The sequence below is a fragment of the Cheilinus undulatus genome, linkage group 3, assembly GCF_018320785.1.
Source record: "Cheilinus undulatus linkage group 3, ASM1832078v1, whole genome shotgun sequence".
Taxonomy (NCBI): Eukaryota; Metazoa; Chordata; class Actinopteri; order Labriformes; family Labridae; genus Cheilinus; species Cheilinus undulatus.
Window position 1 is genome coordinate 1,278,662 of NC_054867.1, and position 20,309 is coordinate 1,298,970.

At 41.5% G+C, this 20,309-nt stretch overlaps 1 protein-coding gene across 5 annotated transcripts in view; it reads left to right on the plus strand.

Moving 5' to 3' along the window:
* LOC121505433 (E3 ubiquitin-protein ligase RNF123) overlaps positions 1–20,309 on the plus strand; it is a 252,243-nt gene that overhangs the window by 34,644 nt on the left and 197,290 nt on the right. For all 5 annotated transcript variants that reach the window (XR_005991562.1, XM_041780775.1, XM_041780784.1 and 2 more), the window contains 6 exons: positions 2,770–2,870; positions 3,686–3,878; positions 4,048–4,193; positions 14,261–14,344; positions 14,987–15,094; positions 17,544–17,721. Coding sequence is in view for 4 of the 5 variants with exons in the window: in XM_041780775.1 (XP_041636709.1) it covers positions 2,770–2,870; positions 3,686–3,878; positions 4,048–4,193; positions 14,261–14,344; positions 14,987–15,094; positions 17,544–17,721 (810 nt within the window). In the remaining variant the exon portion in view is untranslated. The remainder of the gene's footprint in view (positions 1–2,769; positions 2,871–3,685; positions 3,879–4,047; positions 4,194–14,260; positions 14,345–14,986; positions 15,095–17,543; positions 17,722–20,309) is intronic.

Genomic DNA, 20,309 nt, shown 5'->3' on the forward strand with positions numbered 1-20,309 from the left:
TCCATGGCTCTGATCCCTACACCTCTAAAAAACAGAGACTTAGGCCACAGGTGAGCTGGTTTACCTGGACAGGAGCTGATCCAGATCACTGAAGACTCAGCCCTGCAAACCTCCTACTATAGGTCTAGACTGATAAAGGGAGACCAGAGTCTAGAGTCTAGGACTGAGACATGGGTCTAGAGGAGTCTAAGACTGAGACCAGAGTCTAGAAGAGTCTAGGACTGAGACCAGAGTCTAGCGGAGTCCAGAACTGAGACCAGAGTCTAAAGTCTAGGACTGAGACCAGAGTCTAGAGGAGTCTAGGACTGAGACCAGAGTCTAAAGTCTAGGACTGAGACCAGAGTCTAGAGGAGTCTAGGACTGAGATCAGAGTCTAGCGGAGTCTAGGACTGAGACCAGAGTCTAGCGGAGTCTAAGACTGAGACCAGAGTCTAGAGGAGTCTAGGACCTAGACCAGAGTCTAGTGGAGTCTAAGACTGAGACCAGAGTCTAGAAGAGTCTAGGACTGAGACCAGAGTCTAAAGTCTAGGACTGAGACCAGAGTTTAGAGGAGTCTAGGACTAAGTGCTGAGTCTAGAAGAGTCTAGGACTGAGTCCTGAGTCTAGAGGAGTCTAGGACTGAGTCCTGAGTCTAGAGGAGTCTAGGACTGAGACCAGAGTCTAGCGGAGTCTATGACTGTGACCAGAGTCTAGAAGAGTCTAGGACTGAGACCAGAGTCTAGCAGAGTCTAGGACTGAGACCAGAGGTTAGAGGAGTCTAGGACTGAGTCCTGGGTCTAGAGGAGTCTAGAACTGAGACCAGAGTCTAGAAGAGTCTAGGACTGAGACCAGAGTTTAGAGGAGTCTAGGACTGAGTGCTGACTCTAGAGGAGTCTAGGACTGAGACCAGAGTTTAGAGGAGTCTAGGGGAGTCCTGAGTCTAGAGGAGTCTAGGACTGAGACCAGAGTCTAGAGGAGTCTAAGACTGAGACCAGAGTCTAGAAGAGTCTAGGACTGAGACCAGAGTCTAAAGTGTAGGACTGAGACCAGAGTTTAGAGGAGTCTAGGACTGAGTCCTGAGTCTAGAGGAGTCTAAGACTGAGACCAGAGTCTAGCTGAGTCTCTTTACTATCTCCTCTCCCTCATTTTGTCATGATCACACACAGGAGGTCTACGGTAGACCACATCCTGGTGATGCGGGTTCTCCCTGAGAGCTGTCATTAGTTTGGTAGAGGGTTTCTTGCAGTCCATGTTGACCTCTAGAAGCCGTTCATCTTGATGAGTGGAGATGCCCTCTGCAGGATTCTGGGGCTCTGCAGGATCCCATGCTGGCTCCTCCAACTGATGTCTGCTCTGTGTTCTGGTCCAGAGAGAGCTGGGAAGTGTGGGGGCTCTAGCTCTGACATCCCCTATCTCATTCTGGGGTGAGGCAGACTCTTCAGTACCTGTATGAACTGGATAACGGGGCGGTAACAGGGACAGGGAACCGTGGAGTATCATTTGGTCATGTCCAGATCTCTGATCTAGACTTAGCTGATGATCCTGGTACTGTAGATGTAGAGATGTTATTTTGAAGGCACAAATATACTTAGAGCCTCTTTTTCTTGGTCCTGGTGTAAAAATCTCATTCTGTTGTCTTTATCCAGGCTCTAAATCGCCGTCATAGGAAGCTCTGGTCTATGTAATGACTTTTCCCATGAACTGAGGGCTGTATTCTATGTTGCTGTGCAGAGGAGACTAAACACTTTCTTTTCTCTAGTTTTCCCCTCTTAATGTTTTTATTTTCACTTTCCTCTGCACATGTTCCCCTCGTTCTCCCCGTCTTCCTCTCTACCCCCCCTCAGAGTTTGCCTCCCCTCCGTTCTTCTAACTGCATTTAATCAAGCCCTGATGAACTGCCCCCGTCATTTAGCTCTGTAAATCAGCCGCTCATTCATCACAGCCCAGCCGCTCTCATGATGTTGTGTCATCTGTCGTTAACCCAGCTTGGCCTCATTTATTGATTAGCTCGCTGATCAATGTGACTGAACGCCATGCGGGGCTTTTCCATCTGCACAGAGTCACCGAGTCCACGTGAGGGGCGGCTTTGGCAGGATGGAGGGACTTTGGTCAGTTTAGAAGCTTTGTGAAAGCTCGACCTCCTATGATGTTATTCTGGCATCAGTCCTCTCTTTTCTGCAGATGTTTCTGTTTGTTTTCCCCGACCGTTCAAACACAGACTGTTTTCCATTTGCTCTTCTAGTCCTCATTAGAGTCCTCATGTGTAGTAGTCATGGTCCTACATTCATGATGGTTTAAATGTCTTCATGCATCTGCAGTTAGAGCATTTGAACATCAAGGTTCCAGCGTCACAAGCTGAAGCATTAATGTATTTATATCTCTCAGTCATGTGACGTTGCAGAGCCTGGAGGGCAAAAAGAGCTTTAGGACAGTAGCAGCTACTGTTGACCTCTACGTAGAGCTGCAGCACCTGACACTTTATTCTCATTCTCCTCATAGGAACACGTTTAAATGACCTGACAACCTTGGAGAAACACAGATAGTGGTCTAAACTGTTTTGTTGGTCGTGTTGGACCCTTCCACAGCACAGACACACATAAGACCCAGACTTCAGTCAGGGATCCTCCTCTCTCAGAAGATTCATGAAGCATCTCTAGAAAAAGGCCTTTAATTCAGACTTCATCAAATTCACAGGGTTCTCCTCTTTTTTATTATTCTTTAACATCGAAAAGCACAACCCCAGACTGAGCTGTTCTATTAAACTAAACTTGTCTTTTTTATTGCCATTAGATGACTTGGCCAGTAAAGCCAACATCGTCATCGACCCTGCAGAGATTCAGGCCACGTCGATGGACGACCTGGACGAGGACGAGGAGAGTGGAGCGACACAGGTATCACTGTTTTATTTCACATTTTTATTTGTTTTAAATAATATTGGCTTTATTAGGGATCAGTAATGGTCAGTGTGATTATAAACTGCACAGAAACAAGTACATATAAGGATGAGATAAAAAAAGAACATTTTAAGATATAAAAAAGTCAAATGTCCATTTATTCTAGATTTATCTCATAAATTAAACATTTAAAGGTTTTTTTGTTTCAGTCTTGATGATGTTTTGTTTGTCATCATAGATGTATGCCTGTTTCAAATATTGATTATAGGATGATCTAGCAGTAATAATCGTTATCCCTGAAAAACCATTACCAGTTATGATCTAGTAAAAAAAATAAAGATTTACCAAAAAATGTACTAATGCATGAGAAGAAAAACTAAAATTGAGACGTGAATAAAAAATAATAAAAGATAATGAGTAAAAGTAAAAAATAAAGTACTTTAGAAGTCAAACCGTTTACCATCATGATCAGCTGTTAAATATTAATGTTTGGGTTCAGATGGTTTGAGTTCATTTTTTTGTCGTTCACCTTAAGAAGTTCATTTTTGGGAGAGTGCTCTTTTTTCTCTTTTTATTTGTTAAAAGTAAAATATAACCTACTTTAAAGTCAAGCAGTTTGCCATCATTCATAATCAGCCTTTAAAAAATGATAATTTCTTATTTTGATAGAATAACTGAGCTATTCTGAGGTCCATTAAGAGACTTTGAGTGGAACATTTGAGCTGTAGAGGAAGATTTCTGGGTTGTAGTTAAAAGAAAATTCCATGGTTTTGTATTTATTTCTATATATTTATACCGTCTGCTAACGTCAGAGGCCGTTTGGCGCAGCAGCAATGGGCGGAGCTTTGGCGAGGCCGAGCTGGTTGAGTTCTCCCACTCTGGGTCGCGCCAACCGTTTCCTGAGCACGGCCGCCGTCAGCCTGATGACGCCCAGACGACCCCTCACTCAGCCGGAGAAGGTGAAAGTACGCACGCTGGCGGTGGAGCAGAGGACGGAGGAGGACAGTGAGTCACTGTTGCGCCGCACGCTTTTTAAAGGAGCAGTCCGTAATAAAACCACTGGAGTCTAATTACAAATACAGTAATAATGATCAACACTGAACAGACTCCAACATTCCCTTAGATTTTATGTTAACTGTCGTCTTTCCCTCTTTTGTTTCTCCTCGACCTGAAGTCGAGGGAAGCCACGGTAACGACGGCCTGCTCCTGGGACGACCAGTGGAGGAGCCCGATCAGCCAATCTCAGACAAGTCTCTGCTGGAGATCGTTGATGGGATCGTGATGATGTACAACCTGAGCGTCCATCAGCAGCTGGGGAAGGTGGGTGTCGTCACTGAGTCAAACATCAGCAGCTGTGAACTACCTAATGCTGCGTAATGTGCACGGTAGACGGTTTGACATCTGGTAGCTCAGACTGCACTGAGGGGGTCTGGAGGTCTTCCTCCAGGTGGGATTGGTTGTGTAGACCAGGAGTATTCACACTATATCTGCCCAAAGCGGTCCTGAGATCAAGCCAGAATGTCACGGCACACCATGGAAACAGCCTCTTTAACACATGTCAGTGTCTTTAATTTTATATTGTAGTAATAATGCACGGTTGTACAAATTCCCATGGCACACTCTGACTTGCTTTACCTTTTAGAATGACTGACACAGCAGCACTGGCACGCATTAACCGTCAGGCTCTCCTAGAGACCTTTCAGGGCTTTTTAAATTTATTTTTTGCTCTCACTTTGGCAGTTATTAGGCAAAGATAATGATATTTGACAGAAATGCCTTTTTTTAATGAATTTTTGGAATTTCATTATCCACACTGTGTTGACAGAATTTCCACTGTGCAGACAAAAAACTCACGGTTTCCCTCCTAAAGCCCCTTTAAGCCACACTGACTACCATTTAAACCACTCATTTTCATTCTACTGCTATTGCAATACAGAAACTAGAAAAGCACTCAGGGAGCGCAGACCTCCACCATTAGCCCTGTCTCCTAATAGTACAGAATCCTTTCAAAAATTACTGGATCCTTCCCCATGTGCCCCCCACCACGGTATTCGCCCTCCCCGGTGGGGTGGAAAGATGGTGAGGCAAAGCATTGGCTTCGCTTTGGGTGAACTGTCATGGTGGAAGCATTGCCTGCTGGTGCCAACAGATGCACTGACAGTCTCACCCATGGTCTCACTGGATGACTGGAAGTCATGGCATAGGGTGAATATTCCTCTATTCCTCCCAGCATTGTGAGTATTCTCGCTACAGTTCGCTATCTTTCTCTCTGTTACGCCTCCTCGACCTGGCGTGCGTCTTTTAAACTCTATAAACTCCAAAACTTTGAATAGAAACACACCAAAAATGCTGCTGGGATTAAAGTTACTCATGTCCGCCATCTCCTGGTGTAAAGTGGTAACAGCGCGGACCTCCGCCATTCGCCCTATCTCCCAATAGTACAGAATCCTTAAAAAAATTCCTGAATCCAGACAGTAATCCGGATCAGTCCCAAAATCTAATCAGTTCTTCCTTATGCCATTTCTGACATTTCCTGAAAATTTCATGAAAATCCGCCCACAACTTTTTGAGTTATGTTGCTAACAAACTAAAAAACCCACCCGATCACAAGACCTCCTTGGCGGAGGTAATAATAAATCCTGTTAATTCCTCTGTAATTCTGTCATTCAGAGGTAAAAATATTTGCACACAAGAAAACTTAATGCCTAATTTGGCCATTTTTCCATGTTTGCAGAGAGGCATTGTGGGAGATATTTATCTTGTTTTCACTGATAGGCTATAACAGTGACTGTGGAATCAGTTATTTAATCTAAACTACTCTGGGTGCTTTCTATGGATGTCAGAGTCTGGTGTGTATGTGTCTAGAAAAATTAGTGAGTGTGAAGTTGCAGCCAAAACGCACTCTGAAATCTGTGCTAAAAATAATGTGTTGATGAAACCAGGGTAAACAGTGTTTTTGCATCTCATAGCCATGGCATAAAAACATGAATTACATTATAATAGGAATGCATCCTGGACTTTTGCCTTTGGAGTTGTAGTTTTTAGTGTTTTTCTTCTGATTCCCTCATTTCTTCTCTGATTAATGTGCAGAGACATTATATGGTATTTACAGTGGGTGGTGGAGAATGATCATTTCTGGGTTATAGATTATTCATTTGAAAATGCTCTCTCAACGGTTCTCACAGCATTTCCTACCATTTATGTCTTTAAAGTGAAAAGATAGATATCCCTTTTCATCAACACGACCTTTGCAGCCATGTCTGCATCACAGTTTAGAACACAGTTGTCAAACTTAAGGCCCGGGGCCCAAATCCGGCCCGTGGAACAGTTAAATCCGGCTCACAAGATGATCTCATATTTCTGTTCTAACTGGCCCATCAGTCTGAGGTCTGCAGATTTCCTCAAGTATAAAAATGTGAACTTATCCTGATGATTTAAGATTTCCTTGTTAAGTCACAAAATCTGAAAAAGTAAGGAGTAAAAATATTTAGATAAGAAGTCAGGAATGTGGACAAGAGATTTATTTGTGTTTTAATTTCACATTTTCAACTTTGCATCTCACAGTCAGAACTCAAATTTAGGATTTTGACTTTTTATTTCATACTTTGAGCATTTCAACTCATAATTTTGACTTCTCATATATTTTAAGCTTTAAGATTCATAATTCAAAATTTAAAGTGATATTTTGACCTTTTTAACCAATTATTTTGTATTTTATCTCATATTTTCAACTCCAAACTTTGACTTCATAATCCCACAGTTTGACCTTTTAGACTCACAATTTAAAATTTTGAATCATCCTTTGACTTTTAATTTCATGATTACAAATTTTATTCCATATTTTGACCTTTTAAGCTCATAAGTTTGACTTTCTTTCTAATACACTGCCTGGCCAAAAAAAAAGTCGCCACCAAAAAAAGGTCACACACTCTAGTATTTTGTTGGACCGCCTTCAGCTTTGATTACAGCACACATTCACTGTGGCGTTGTTTCGATAAGCTTCTGCAATGTCACAAGATTTATTTCCATCCAGTGTTGCATTAATTTTAACATTGATGATGGAGAGTCTGACCACTGCACAAAGCCTTCTCCAGGACATCCCAAAGATTCTCAATGGGGTTAAGGTCTGGACTCTGTGGTGGCCAATCCATGTGTGAAAATGATGTCTCATGCTCCCTGAACCACTCTTTCACAATTTGAGCCCGATGAATCCTGGCACTGTCATCCTGCAATATGTCCGTGCCATTAGGGAAGAAAAAAATCAGTTGTTTAAGAAATGAGAAGTTACTCATTGCATCAGCTGGGGTTAAATAACTTGTTGCCAGCTGAAAGATAATCGCCCATGCAGTAATTATCCAATAGGAGACTCATACCAATTTGCTTAGTTAAATCAAGGTGGCGACTTTTTTTTTGGCCAGGCAGTGTATATTTGCCTTTAAAAACATTATTTTTTAATTTCAATTTCATGTTTTGGCCTTTTCTCAGATTGTGAGCCTTTAAACTGATCTTTTTAACTTTAAATGTCAAAATCGTTTATCATCAGTGCTAAGTTTTTTTCATATTTTATTTCTGGTGAAATGAGGTTGACAGTTTCTGGTTATAAAGATGACCCTGTTAGGCCCTCAGGTTAGTCCTGAATCCAGAATCTGGTCCCTGCTGTGACTGAGTTTGACACCCTTGGTTTAGAAAAACAACAAGCAGCCAATCCCTACAGAGCAGAGTGTAAACACTACAGCCATGTGCTAACACCTGTTTATGCAGGTGCACCCGCTAAAAAGTGGCATTGTGTAAATAAGTTATAGGGTTAAAATTTGATTACATCAATTTGCATTTGCTATACGTGATGAGGACTGGAGTAAAAATTCTAAACCTATTTTTTTCTGTCATGTTTAATATGTTTAACTATATCCAGTGTCCTAAAAGGGCTTTAAGAGGTAAAGTGTGATTTTTTTAAAGGATGGTCTGAGGGTTAAAGAGCGCCTGCTCAGCTGATGTGATCCTCTGTTATCCAGATGCCCAGAATAGATGTTAATGTGAGGTATAAACCACCTGTATATTTCTTAACTCATTCAGTCTTAAACACAAATACAGACTTCTCTGTCATCACCGAGGTGATTTTAAGAGACGGCTATGTAGTTCAGGACCAAATTTTCCTAATAAAGTAGAATATTTAAAAATCTAATCAGACATTGGCAGCTTTGATAACCTCACTGCTGAATAGTTCAGCCGATTAAGATGAACATTTATGACCCTGACAGTTTTTATTCCTCAGTTCATCATGTGAGGTGAGCATCTGTCAGGCTGAACACTAAAGGTTAATGTTGTATATTTTATTCACATGTAGGAGTCTGACCTTCTCCTGGATGCTGATAAACTCAGTGATTGTGGAACCCTGACTTCATCTGCTGCATGCTGACTGGTCGTTTTATTCTGTTTTAACAGTCGTGCTGCTCCACACATGCTCCTCCTTTATAAACTGCTCTAAAAACACATAAACACGTGTTTAACATCTGAACGTGGATCTGCTACACACTGGTTTTAAAAACATGGCAGGTCATAAACATGCGGGCAATTTTAACTGATGAAACATTATAATCCTCTGAATGTACGAAGTAGACCGGCCTTACTCAGACTAGCGTACGCCGCCATGGCCAAAGCTGAAACCTGAAAAAGGTTGGCCTGAGGCCAACCAGAACCCTCAGACCAGGGGTTCTCAACCTTTTCAGCCCGTGACCCCCAAAACAAAGATGCCAGAGACCGGGGACCCCCACTGGACCTGAAGGTGGTTGAACACAGCCATGAACAAGGACAAGGCTGTGCATAAAGGGGGATAAATGGAAGAGCTTTCTGGGGTCCAGCCAAATTGGGGACCCATGGAGGTCAGCAAAACCACGGTCCATAGTAGAGCTAAGCTAAGATATCAGTATATCATATTTTACCTGAAAAAATAACCACTCTTATCAGAGAAACAAATATCTTTTTTTATCATTCATCTAGAAAATAGCCTTCTTAAAAATGCAGATCCCCTTGGTTAAAAAATTAAAATGGTTTGAAAATTGCTATAGTGGGTTAGTAACAGCAAGAAATGGTGGAAAAGGTGGTAAAATTGGATTTTTAAAGTATCAGAAATGGGTTAGAAGTGGAAAAAATTAGATAAAGATGGCAAAAAAATGTGTCAAAGTGGCAAAAATGGGCATAAATAGTGATAAAAGGAAGTTTAAAAGTGGCTGAAATGGCTTTAGACTGGCAAAACTGGGTGGAAATTTGGTGAAATGGGATGAAAATTGATATAAACTGGCAAAAAAGGGTTAACTGAGAAAGAAAAAATAGGCAGATATTGGAAGAAATTGGTTAAACTAGCAAAAATGTGCATATCAAATAGTGAAATGTAGTTGAAATGGGGAAAATTGGGGATAAAAAGTGTTAAAAAGGGGTTGATAGTAGCAATAGTGGGTCAGCAGAGGCAACATTTAGCTTAAGTGGCAAGAATTGGTTTAGAAGTGGCAAAAACAGGCAGAAAAAAAGTGGTGGAGAGAGTTTAAAAGTGACAAAAATAGGTGTTAAATGGAAAAAATGTTAAAATTGGTGGGAAAAAATGACGAAATGGGGATCAAATTTGACAAAATTGTTGTAAAGTGACAACAGTGTAAATAAAAAAACATTCTTAGTGTTTTAGGACATCTGGAGACCCCCTCTCAGTGTCTCACGACCCCCAAAGGGGTCCCGACCCCAAGGTTGAGAACCACTGCCTCAGACTGCCATAACATGAGACACACAGATTTTACCTCCGTATTCCACTGAACACTAACCTCGCAAAGTCCATGGATTGGCCGCACTCTAAGTCTGTCATCAGGCAAATCCCTCCCCCAAAGCTCTCATCTGCAGCGTTTGTGGTGAACCAGTCAGCATCATTTAAGGAGAATGAGGTGGTAGATATGGGCGGGGTTTCGCTGAGGAAATGGCAACTTCCATGTAAGTCGTGGTTAGCTTGGTGGAGTATAGCGGCAGTTTTATCCCAACTAGACCACATTTCCTTACACAACAAGAGCAGGAAACAGCACTGAAGGCTTCCCATGGAGGAAAAGATGCTTCCGCTCTTCTGTAAAAGTTGTAAAAGTTACGTTAGTACAGGGTGAGGGGGGCGGGGCTGTAGTGTGAGTGTGAGTCTGTATGAGCTGGTGGAGTGGGTAGCTTTGCTGTAGCATTGGTATAACGGCGGTTTAATCAGACCTGGACCTGATGTCTGCACTGTGAGCTCCTCTTAGTGGAGAAGACGTTTTCACTCTTCGTACCAGCTACGGCGTTTAATCCACATCATAATCCACAGTTCCTAAAGCATGGTAGCGTCTACTGCTAGGTTATTGCAATGGTTCTATGAAACGGTCTATCAGGCGTGTCAGGTTAACCAACCATACCTTCATCCTGATGTTGTGGAAATTCAAAATGAAACCAAAAGTCAAGATTTAGTCCTGAAAAATCAGCTAGCTTGGCTTTACAAAGCTGCTTTAAATGTGTGTAAACTGTCTGGCTGATAAAATAAGATTTCCACAATCTGAACTAAGTTTGCAACTCCTTAGGCATTTATTTCATGAAAATGTAAGTTAGGATGTGGTTGAAAATGAGATTCAAACCCAGGAGCTTAGTCAGGTGGCTGGAATCAGAGCAGACGTCTTCCTCTGGCCACATATTTGAGGACATGAGTGATCCAGTATTTGGGTCAGCTGGGATGTCCTGTCAGTGGATGGTAGTATCAGATCAGAGAGCCTGTCTTCCCCACATCTGCTCCTGAGCTGGGTCTGGATCAGCTTCAGTTTGAGGAATGGCTCACTGATGAAGCAGCTGTCACTGGCAGGGTGGTAAGTACAGTTTTCTAGGAGCTTGGTCAGGGTGGGAAGTGGAACTTTATCATGTTTTGTCCACTGAAAGGGACAAAAGAGGGTATTTCAGCTCATTTTACCACTTGGGAGAAACCACAGAGGGCACTTGACCACATTTTATACATCAGAAGCCCACAGTGAAGGGCACTTGACCACATTTTATACATCAGAAGCCCACAGTGAAGGGCACTTGACCACATTTTATACATCAGAAGCCCACAGTGAAGGGCACCTGACCATGTTCTAGGTGCCATGGAGGCTATCCAAAGGGCATTTACATTACATCTTTCCAGCACCGGTGGGGCGACTGCCTCTCTGAGTTCATCTGTGCAGGGGACCAATCACAGGGCTTAGAGCCTGTGCCATTTTAGCCTGTAGTTAATATTTTGATAAACTGTACATTGTGTGTAGACCCCTGTAAAGCCCTGTCCACATGGAGATGAATTCAGGAATATATACGTTTTTTGTCGTTTCATCCACACAGAAACGGCGTTTTGGGTGACTGTAAACAATACTTTTTGAAAACGGGTCCCAGAGTGCACAAATCCGTAAACGACTACCGTTTCTTCTCCGTGTGGACGGTCAACCGCATCTTTCTTGAAACGATTATGTCACACATAGCTTAGCTCTCTTAAGACGCCTGCGCAGGTCCGGCCAAAACAACAGTGGCGGACTACAGGGTTGTGTTGGTGCTGCAGAAGCTACTGAGCTTGTTATGGCTTTTACAGCAAAATCTGATGCTCCTTTACCACCACCGCGAAACGCACACACCAGATGTTCTTAAATCCAACACGGAGAACAACCAGGAGGGCAACTAGAAAAAAGTTTGTGTCAGTTTTCTGTGATTCTCTTCCCTCTTTTGGTGCATTTCTGTGGAAGCTTTACAGCGCCACATACAGGCTTGGCATATGCACTACAGCGTTTTCAGTTGTTTTCAGTGGTTCCGTGCTTATGCAGACATTTCTTCAAATGATCCTGTCTTTACAGAATACTTTTTCAAAAGGAAATGGCAGTGTATCGTTTTGGTCTCCGTGTGGACAGGGCCTAAATCAGACTGTAGTGTGTTGGTTTCAGAGAAATGCTCTGGACTTTGATGTGCAGGAATTGTATTTACTAACTCACTAACATTCAACATCATGAACGAGTTCCTCTTCATAGAAACTCTCAGGGATCAGTGCATCTTAGTTTCCTCCCAGGATCCTCTGGTCCAGGAGCTCAGCCTCACTCCTCGCCTGTTTGAGAGTTTGATGAGGTCCAGAGTGTTTCTGCAGAGCAATCAGCTGGCAGATAACACCTTTATCAATTAAGTCTGGCACTGCTCCCTGGAGTCCCCACACATGTGTGTGCTGAGGCAGAGCCTGGTCACATCCCACCACCACAGACAGTTTTAGTTTCTACAGTGCTGTTTAAATCTGTCCTAGATAAATAATTATTAGAATAATGAACACTTCTCCTCTCTCCCTCTGACTGATGGGACATTTTCAGCTCTCCTCTCCCTGCCGCCGCCGCCGTCGTTTCATCTTTTATTTTCTGTCTGATCTCACAGTAATCCTCACAATATCTGCCCTGCTGTTAAATCAGAGATTGTTCCTTCTGACGGCTGCCCTCTCGACCTCTCTGTTATTACAGCGACCTTTTTCTCATTAGAAACAGATAGATATCAAAACAGACCCAGCGGAGCTGCCTTTAGAGCTCAACGGGAGGACGAGGCTCTGTGCTGGAAAACAAGCGGCTTACTGTTTGAATATATATGAATGTTTTTAGGATAAAGGACATTCAAACCTTGGGTTTGAAGCTAACTGGATCAGTTTCATTTCTCTGCGGTCTCTCACAGTAGTGTTGCTGCTGGAGCCTTTAATTTCTACTATATATGTAGATTGTCTTTATTTACTGAAAGAAACACTAGAGAAAGTGTTTTTATTTGGTCCTGGCTGAGAGAAGATGACTGTGATGATAATAAAGAGCATATTTGATTTTATTTTTACACAGCAGATGCATGTATTGGTTCTCAAGTATCTCAGTCAGATCTAAGTCCAGACTTTGACTAGACCACAGTGGTTTTGGCCTTGGAATTCTCCTATGATGCCGTTGTTACCAGTCTCTTTCTGATTGTTGAATCATGAACTCTGACCTTAACTGAGTCAGTGAGGCCTGCAGGTCTTTAGATGTGGTTCTGGGTTCTTCTGGGGCCTCCTGGATGAGTCGTCCATGTTCTCTTGGAGTCATGTTGGTAGGCCGGCCTCTCCTGGAAAGGTTCACCACTGTTCACAGTTTTCTCCATTTGTGGATAATGGCTCTCACTGAGTCCCAAGGCCTCAGAAATGTCTCTGTAACCCTTTCAGACTGATAGATGTCAGTGACTTTGTTTCTCATCTGTTCTCTTTAGATGGTTCCATGACGTGTCAGAGATCTTTTAGCCTCCTTCCCTGTCAGACCGGTTCTATGAGGGGTTTATTCATTCATCAGGTCTGGGTGTGGATAGTCAAACTGAATTCATCATTTAATAAGGGGGGATGACTTTTCCACATAGGACCAGGGCAGTTATGATGGATTTTTCCCTTAATAAATGAAATCATCACTTAAAAACGGACTTTAGAACTTACTCAGGTTATCTTTTTTTATTTTTTTTGTTAGTGCAAAAAATTACAAGAAAGTAGTGGCAGAAATTAGTGAATGTGAGACACAAAACATCAAAACAGGTTTTGTGTGTGTGTGTGTGTGTGTGTGTGTTTTGGGTTTGGGGGTGGGGTTGTTTTTGAGGAAAAAGGACCAAAATATAAATCACTGATGGTTATCTCTGACTGATATTAACATTACTTTGATGATGTAAAACATTTAAATTAGGGCTGGGCAATTAATCTCAAATTAGATTAAATCACAATATAGCCTGCTGCAATATTCAAATCACAGACAGAACAATATTGTTTTAACATGAAATGTGGCAAAATACCAGTTTGATACAATTTTTTTGCAGCAGAAATTTCATGCTCTACACATTGTGCATATACACAGGTGTTTTATTTTCACAATAGTTGAGTAAAATACTACTTTACCTGTCTGTGTATAGGATTTTCTTGATCAAAATTAGAATAACATAAAAAATGTGTCATCCCTTCAGTATAGCAATCAATATCAAATTTCCTATAGGAGCCAAAATCACAATTAGATTTTTTTTTTAATCTCTCATCCCTAGTTTAATTTGGCTAGTATTGCATTGGTTATAATATAGAATGATTTATTGCTTATGTTTGTGAAATATAACATAAGATGAGGAACCTTAATGTATTTGCATATCAAATTGCAATTACATTATTTTCTCAAATCGTTCAGCCCCAATTTAAATCTGACAAATATGCAAACAAAGAGAGAGAGATCAGGACAGGAAATAATTTTTCACAGCTCTGTGTTTCTCCAGCCTCTGAGTATTTTTATTTATTTTTATGTTGGAATAAACGGTGTTATGGTTGTCAAAAATGTCCTCCCATTCTGATCGTTTGATTTCTCCTTCAGATGGTCGTGGTTTCAGACGACGTCCACGAGTACGCCGTGGCTCTGAAGGACACTGAGGAGAAGATCGCTCGATGCCCCACCAGGGTAAAGTCTGACTTCTTTACTGTCATCTCATCTTTCTGAACGTTGATGTTCTTATCCTTCACTGGGCCAGCCTGAGCTGTAACGTGTTAACATGTTATCAAGCTGCTTTTGTCTTCATGTTTGAGTCAAATCTGATGTCAAACAGCAAAAATAAAGTTGTTGAAACACCTGAATACACCTGCCTGCCTGCTCTGCATGGAGATCCCTGCAGTCTGGATGTTTAGGTGTTGTTAAGTTAAGGATGATGTTTGTTTGTTCGTTTAGGAGTTAATTGGTCTCCAGCCTGTGACGACTCGTCTCATTAGCTCCTAAGAGTCACAAGCAAACTTCATAACAACGCAGGAACAGGACAGAGTTTCTTATTTATTAAAAGTTAGCAGCTGTGGAGGAAATCAAACCAACGTATCTGAGTTTGGTTTCAGTCTCTTAGAAACATAAAGCTCAGGGGTGAACTCACTCTACAGCTCACTGAGTTTCTGACTCTTCCTTTGAAAATAGCTTTAAAATCAAATCTTTTTCTTTAGATAACAAAGAAATGTTCTAATAAGCTCCAGTCTTTTATTCAGATAGAATCTAACCAGAACAAACGACACAATAATCCTCCCACTGAGCCATGATAACGTCATGTTTCCTCTCCACCAGAGAGCCGACATCCTGGAGGAGCTGCAGAAGAGTCAGAAGGTTTTTGCAGAGAAGCTGAACCACCTGAGCCGGAGACTGGCCTGGATCAACGCCACCATCTACTCCAAGGTAAGTCATGCCAGATAGACCTCTTCAGATCTTCATTCTCCTGGGCAACACATTCAGAGACCATGGCTACCAAAGTCTTTCTGCCATGTGGAAATATTCTCAAGCCCTCACTCCTCACTTTACACATCAACACACAAACTGGTTTTGTTTGACATCATTTAATTTACATCCATAATATTTTGAGAGATTTTTTTTGTCTTTTTGTTTTTGCTTCTTTTACTTGAGTAGTTGACACTTCTATTATTGGTTAATACATACAGGTACATGATGATTATGGCTTACAGATAATGAAAACCCAAAATTCAGTGTGTCAGAAAATTAGAATATTACATAAGATCAATAATAAAAGGATATTTTAAACAGAAATGCCAGGCTTCTGAAAAGTATGTTCATTTCTATGCACTCAGTACTTGGTTGGGCCTCCTTTTGCATGAATTACTGCATCAGTGCAGCGTGGCATGGAGGCGATCAGCCTGTGGCACTGCTCAGGTGTAATGACTCTATATAATATATGGGTTTCACTTTCTGAAATGAGTGACAAAAAATATTGAACTTTTCATGATATTCAAATTTTTTCAGATGTACCTGTACATGAAGGGTTAATAGAGATGAAAACTCACCTTCACTGCTGTTTTATTTATTTTTTCCAGGTCAATTATCAGTTTTATGAGCAGCTAATAATTGTAGCAGTCACCAGAAAAACACTATCAGTGGACCCTTACTGTTAACACAGCTGCTCCAACTCCTCATGGATCCTAACATTTATTACCTTTATCACTAGAAACACGTTCAGAGCTTTGGACAGGAAAACTGCAGCAAACAGGAGTCTAACGAAACAATGCCAGGTCACTAACACTATGGCACACCTTAAGACCACAGACATGAAAACCACATACCTGTTTACTATCAGGGGATTTTACTCTCCTCGTGTCTTTTTTGACTGAATTCCCTCTTATCAGCCAATTAAACTAAATCTATTGTTAACCAGACTCCAGTTTTTCAGACCGTCTAGTTCCTGTTTCTCTGGTTTCTTATGCAGATTCTCAGAGCTCTTTATCTCCTCGAGGTGCTAAAACCAGGATGGTTCCTCTCTCCTCACTGAGGGGAACAGACTCTCAGGGTAGTCCGTATGTCTTTGAAACACTCACAGTCATCTCAGGTGGCTTTAAGCCAAGTCTGCATCAGAAGGTTTCATGCTTATTATCATTAGGAGGAAGGTTTGGAGGAACAACAGGTGTGTTTACAATAGATGAAACTCTGCAGGAGCAAACGGGACATGAAAGTAAAGATAATGATAGGATAGAAGGTAAGAAAACGTCTGTCACTGTTCACACCTTTAGGTAAAGCTGCCGTAACCAACCGACTACAGCTAGATATGATGATGGGTTTACTATTTAGAGCAGTGATACTCAACGTGTGGCTCATTTGTGATGATTTGTGGCTCTTTTATGTCTTAATTTGAAATATTATTCCCCCAGAAAACCTTAAAAGGAAAAATTTTCCTAAAAAATCATCCATTGCAAGAAACATTAATCAGTATGTTTTCTCACATTTAAACAGTAGGCTTTCATCTAAAACCTCTATTTTTTGTCTGCATATTTCCCAGTATTTCTCCCAGTGTTTGCTGCTTTTTTACCGTTTTTGCCACTTTTCACCACTTAGATTGTGGCTCTTGCAAATGTGTTTTTTCAACAAACTGGCTCTTTGGTTGAGCAGGGTTGAGTAACACTGATTTAGAGACAGGGTTTAAAAACATGCTGTATGGACTAGGGAAGGACAGAGAGATAGAATCATTTAACTCCTGTCTGATCTTTCATGCTGAAGGTTTTTTTAAGCTTTGAGTTCAGTTGATAAGAGAAATCCACGCGGGTTCTTTAGTCTAAATAATCCCGGCCCTGACCCATGTCTGGGTGAAAACATCCCATCAGGATGAATGGTAGTAAATGGGAACACTGGGATCTTCAGGGATTTGAAAGCATACAATAAGAAAACTGTAGAGTTTAACAGTTATCAGGGGACCAAATCCATCAGCCAGAGAGTTAAATATAAGAATAATGTGTGTTCTTTTGTCTTTGTGGTGTAACGGTAGCCATGAATACTAATGAACCAGTAACACGACCTTCCAGACTCAGTTGTCTTTGTACTAAAATCACTGAGACACATTCACTGACCTCTGCTGATCCTTATTTCACTAACTGTGAGACTACCAGCGCCAATGAGCAGATCTTCATTACCCATTTTAAATGGTCTTTGTTTGAAAAACAGCCACTGAGTTAGATTTTAGCATGCGTCCTGGATTTAACATGAAAGTTTGGCAATGTAGTGCTGTGACACTCTAGGATTATGGGTAAATCAGTACTACTGCTGTACTTTGTTTTTTAAGGACATATAGAATCAGCATCATTATGACTTAAATGTGAATTAAAGGTGTTTGTCTCTCTGTGTTCAGGACAAGATGCTGGACGTCTACTGGCTGCTTTGTGTTTGTATCCGAACCATCGAACACGCTGACAACACGGGCTCGCTGTTTGCCTTCGCGCCAGAGTTCTACCTCAATGTGGCCATGAACGCCTACAGCGCCCTCAAGAACTACTTCAGCCCAGCCAACAGCATGGACGAACTGCCAGGTAACAAACGCTGGCCCCCTGAACCTGGACTCCAGAAAACCCATGATCAGGACTGTCAGGATTCTCAGAAGTATTTATACTTCCTATTCTTTTTAGGGTTTTTTTTTTTCAGTGAAAAGAGAGAGAGAGAGAGTTAAAAAACAAAACTTGTAAATTCCCAAAAATAAATCCAAGAAGGTGCCGCTATCTAATTTACATTTGTGACATGGCAGAGCTGTGGAGGGGTAAAGTTTGTGAAGCTTGACTGTGGAGTAATGAAAACAGGAAATCTGTGTCTGCTGTTCAGTTAACAAATATAAACCGTAGACGTGCGGTTTTTATTTTCTGTGACTTTTTAATGTGGAGTCCTACGGCAGGACAGAATGTTTCCACAGCAGTGGCTCAGGGATGGAGGGAAGATTTTCAGCTCCATTGGATGTGTTTCTCCTCCGTCTCCTTCGTCTTTGACTCCAACAGCGACCGCAGAGTCTCCAGCAGTACAGCTAGAGGCAAACATGGAGCTTAATGGAGGCATTTTAATGTTTTTGTTACTCTGATAGCAAATAAAAACAAGGAGGAGGAAGGAAGGCAGGGAGGGAGGGTAGAGGAGAGGAACGACAGAAGGAACAGACGAGAGAATGATGTCCTCTGCTCCTCTGCTCTATCCTCAGGACCCTCCACCTCCCTCTCAGTGAGAAATAACGGCCCAAATGTGGCGTTGAATCAGCTCAGAGGCGCATCTCTGCTAGCGTTACGTTAAATATGCTATATCTGACTGTACCTGAATATAGAATCTGTAGTTATTTAAGTCAAAGCATCAGCATTTAAGTCATGTGCTTTTATTGTGGAGGTCCACATCAGGAAACGTGTCGTCAGCAGGAGAGAAATGAAACTTAAAGCTGCAGGAGCAGTTACACAGATTTATTTCCTGTCATCTTCTGCTCAGACCGGACTTCAGTCTGCCATCGCAGGTTTTTAGGGGTCAAAGCAGGGCTGACAGACCTGAACTCATTTTAATATTTAACCCTATTTATGCCTCAGAAGCTGTAAATGTAATAGTCACACTGAGGGTGTTTGTGACCAAAAATAAACGCCATGCTAAATAACAAAAACATTAATATTTTTCATTCTTCTTTTGGATTAATTTTTTAAATCAAGTACAGACCTGATCATAAATTTTAAAATTTGATTAATTTTTTAAAATTATCTTTAGATGTTAGAGCCTGACTGATATGGATTTTTTAAGGCCGATGCCGATACCGATATTGGGGGCTAAAAAACGCTGATATCCGTTATATTGGCCGATGACCGATATTTTGGCTGATATATGAAATAAGAACATTAATTTACACAGGATATATACTGTACATGAGCACAAATGTGGACACGTGAATAACCAGTTGCATTTACCTTTGTTCATTTCACAAAGATGCAACTTAGACGACATTAAAATGCTTTATAATAGTCTTATATTGTGGCTGTGGACCATATTAGACAGGAAAATGATAAATGGAGAGCCATATTTACATGGTTGTGGCAAATATGCACATAGAATATGTTTACAGTGTGTTTCTTGATAACCCTGAGGAAGGCCACAAGCTTAAATGTGCCTGTTTTATAAAGTTGTTCTCTAAAGATCTACTATTAGTGAAGCTTTCTGTCTCCACACTGGTAGAATATGTCACAGGAAAGATAAACACCGTATGAATGCTTTTCTGGTTTGTGCTTTTCAAAGTAAAAGACTGGTTTAGCATTTCTATAGAGAAACTCCGTTCACTTCTACAGAATGCTTTTATTTTGAAAAGTTCCCGACACACTTCTGTATACACTGAATCAAGTCGCTTTGAGAGCAGGGAGATGCAGCTGACACGCAGAAAACTCGCGCCTTGTGTGAAAGCCGCACCGGCAGGAACCGGAGCTGACACGCGCGGCACACGCAAGCAGACACGATCCCAGTCTGAAACGAGCGTTTGTCCTCTACTCTGCTGCAGTCGAACTGCGCGAGGACGAGGCTGCCTGTGAGTGCTTAGGGACGGAGAGGGGCTCACGGCAGCAGCGCTGCTCAGTGAGAAGAGCAACGATGCGTGCTTTCACGTCAAAGTCTCCAAAACTCTCCAGTAACACCAGAAAAAGTCGCTAGATTTGTCACTAGTTGCTTTTTTGAAAAAGAGTCGCTAGAGGGGTCTTAAAACTCGCTAAATGTAGCGACAAAGTCGCTAAGTTGACAACACTGAGGGAGGGAGGGAGAGCTGCTGCTGAACTCTGTGTCTGAGGGCGAGGGGACAGGCACTCAGGCTGAGATCAGCATGGAGACCCAACACAGAGCGACAGGAGCAGAGACAATCCCCGCAAAAAAAGTTAATATATCGGCTACATTTTGGCCGATGTTGACGGCTGATAAATCGGTCGGGCTCTAATAGATCCCATTTTAATGCAAAAACTCAGATTACAATGTAAAAACCACAAAAATTAAATATTTTTCATATCCTACATGCAAATTGGTTTTCCTGTAAGCTGATCATGACAGCCTTGAATATGACAATAATGACCAACAACTTTGATTTTTATGTTATTTTTTTTTTTCTGTTGAACAATTTTTATTGAATTTT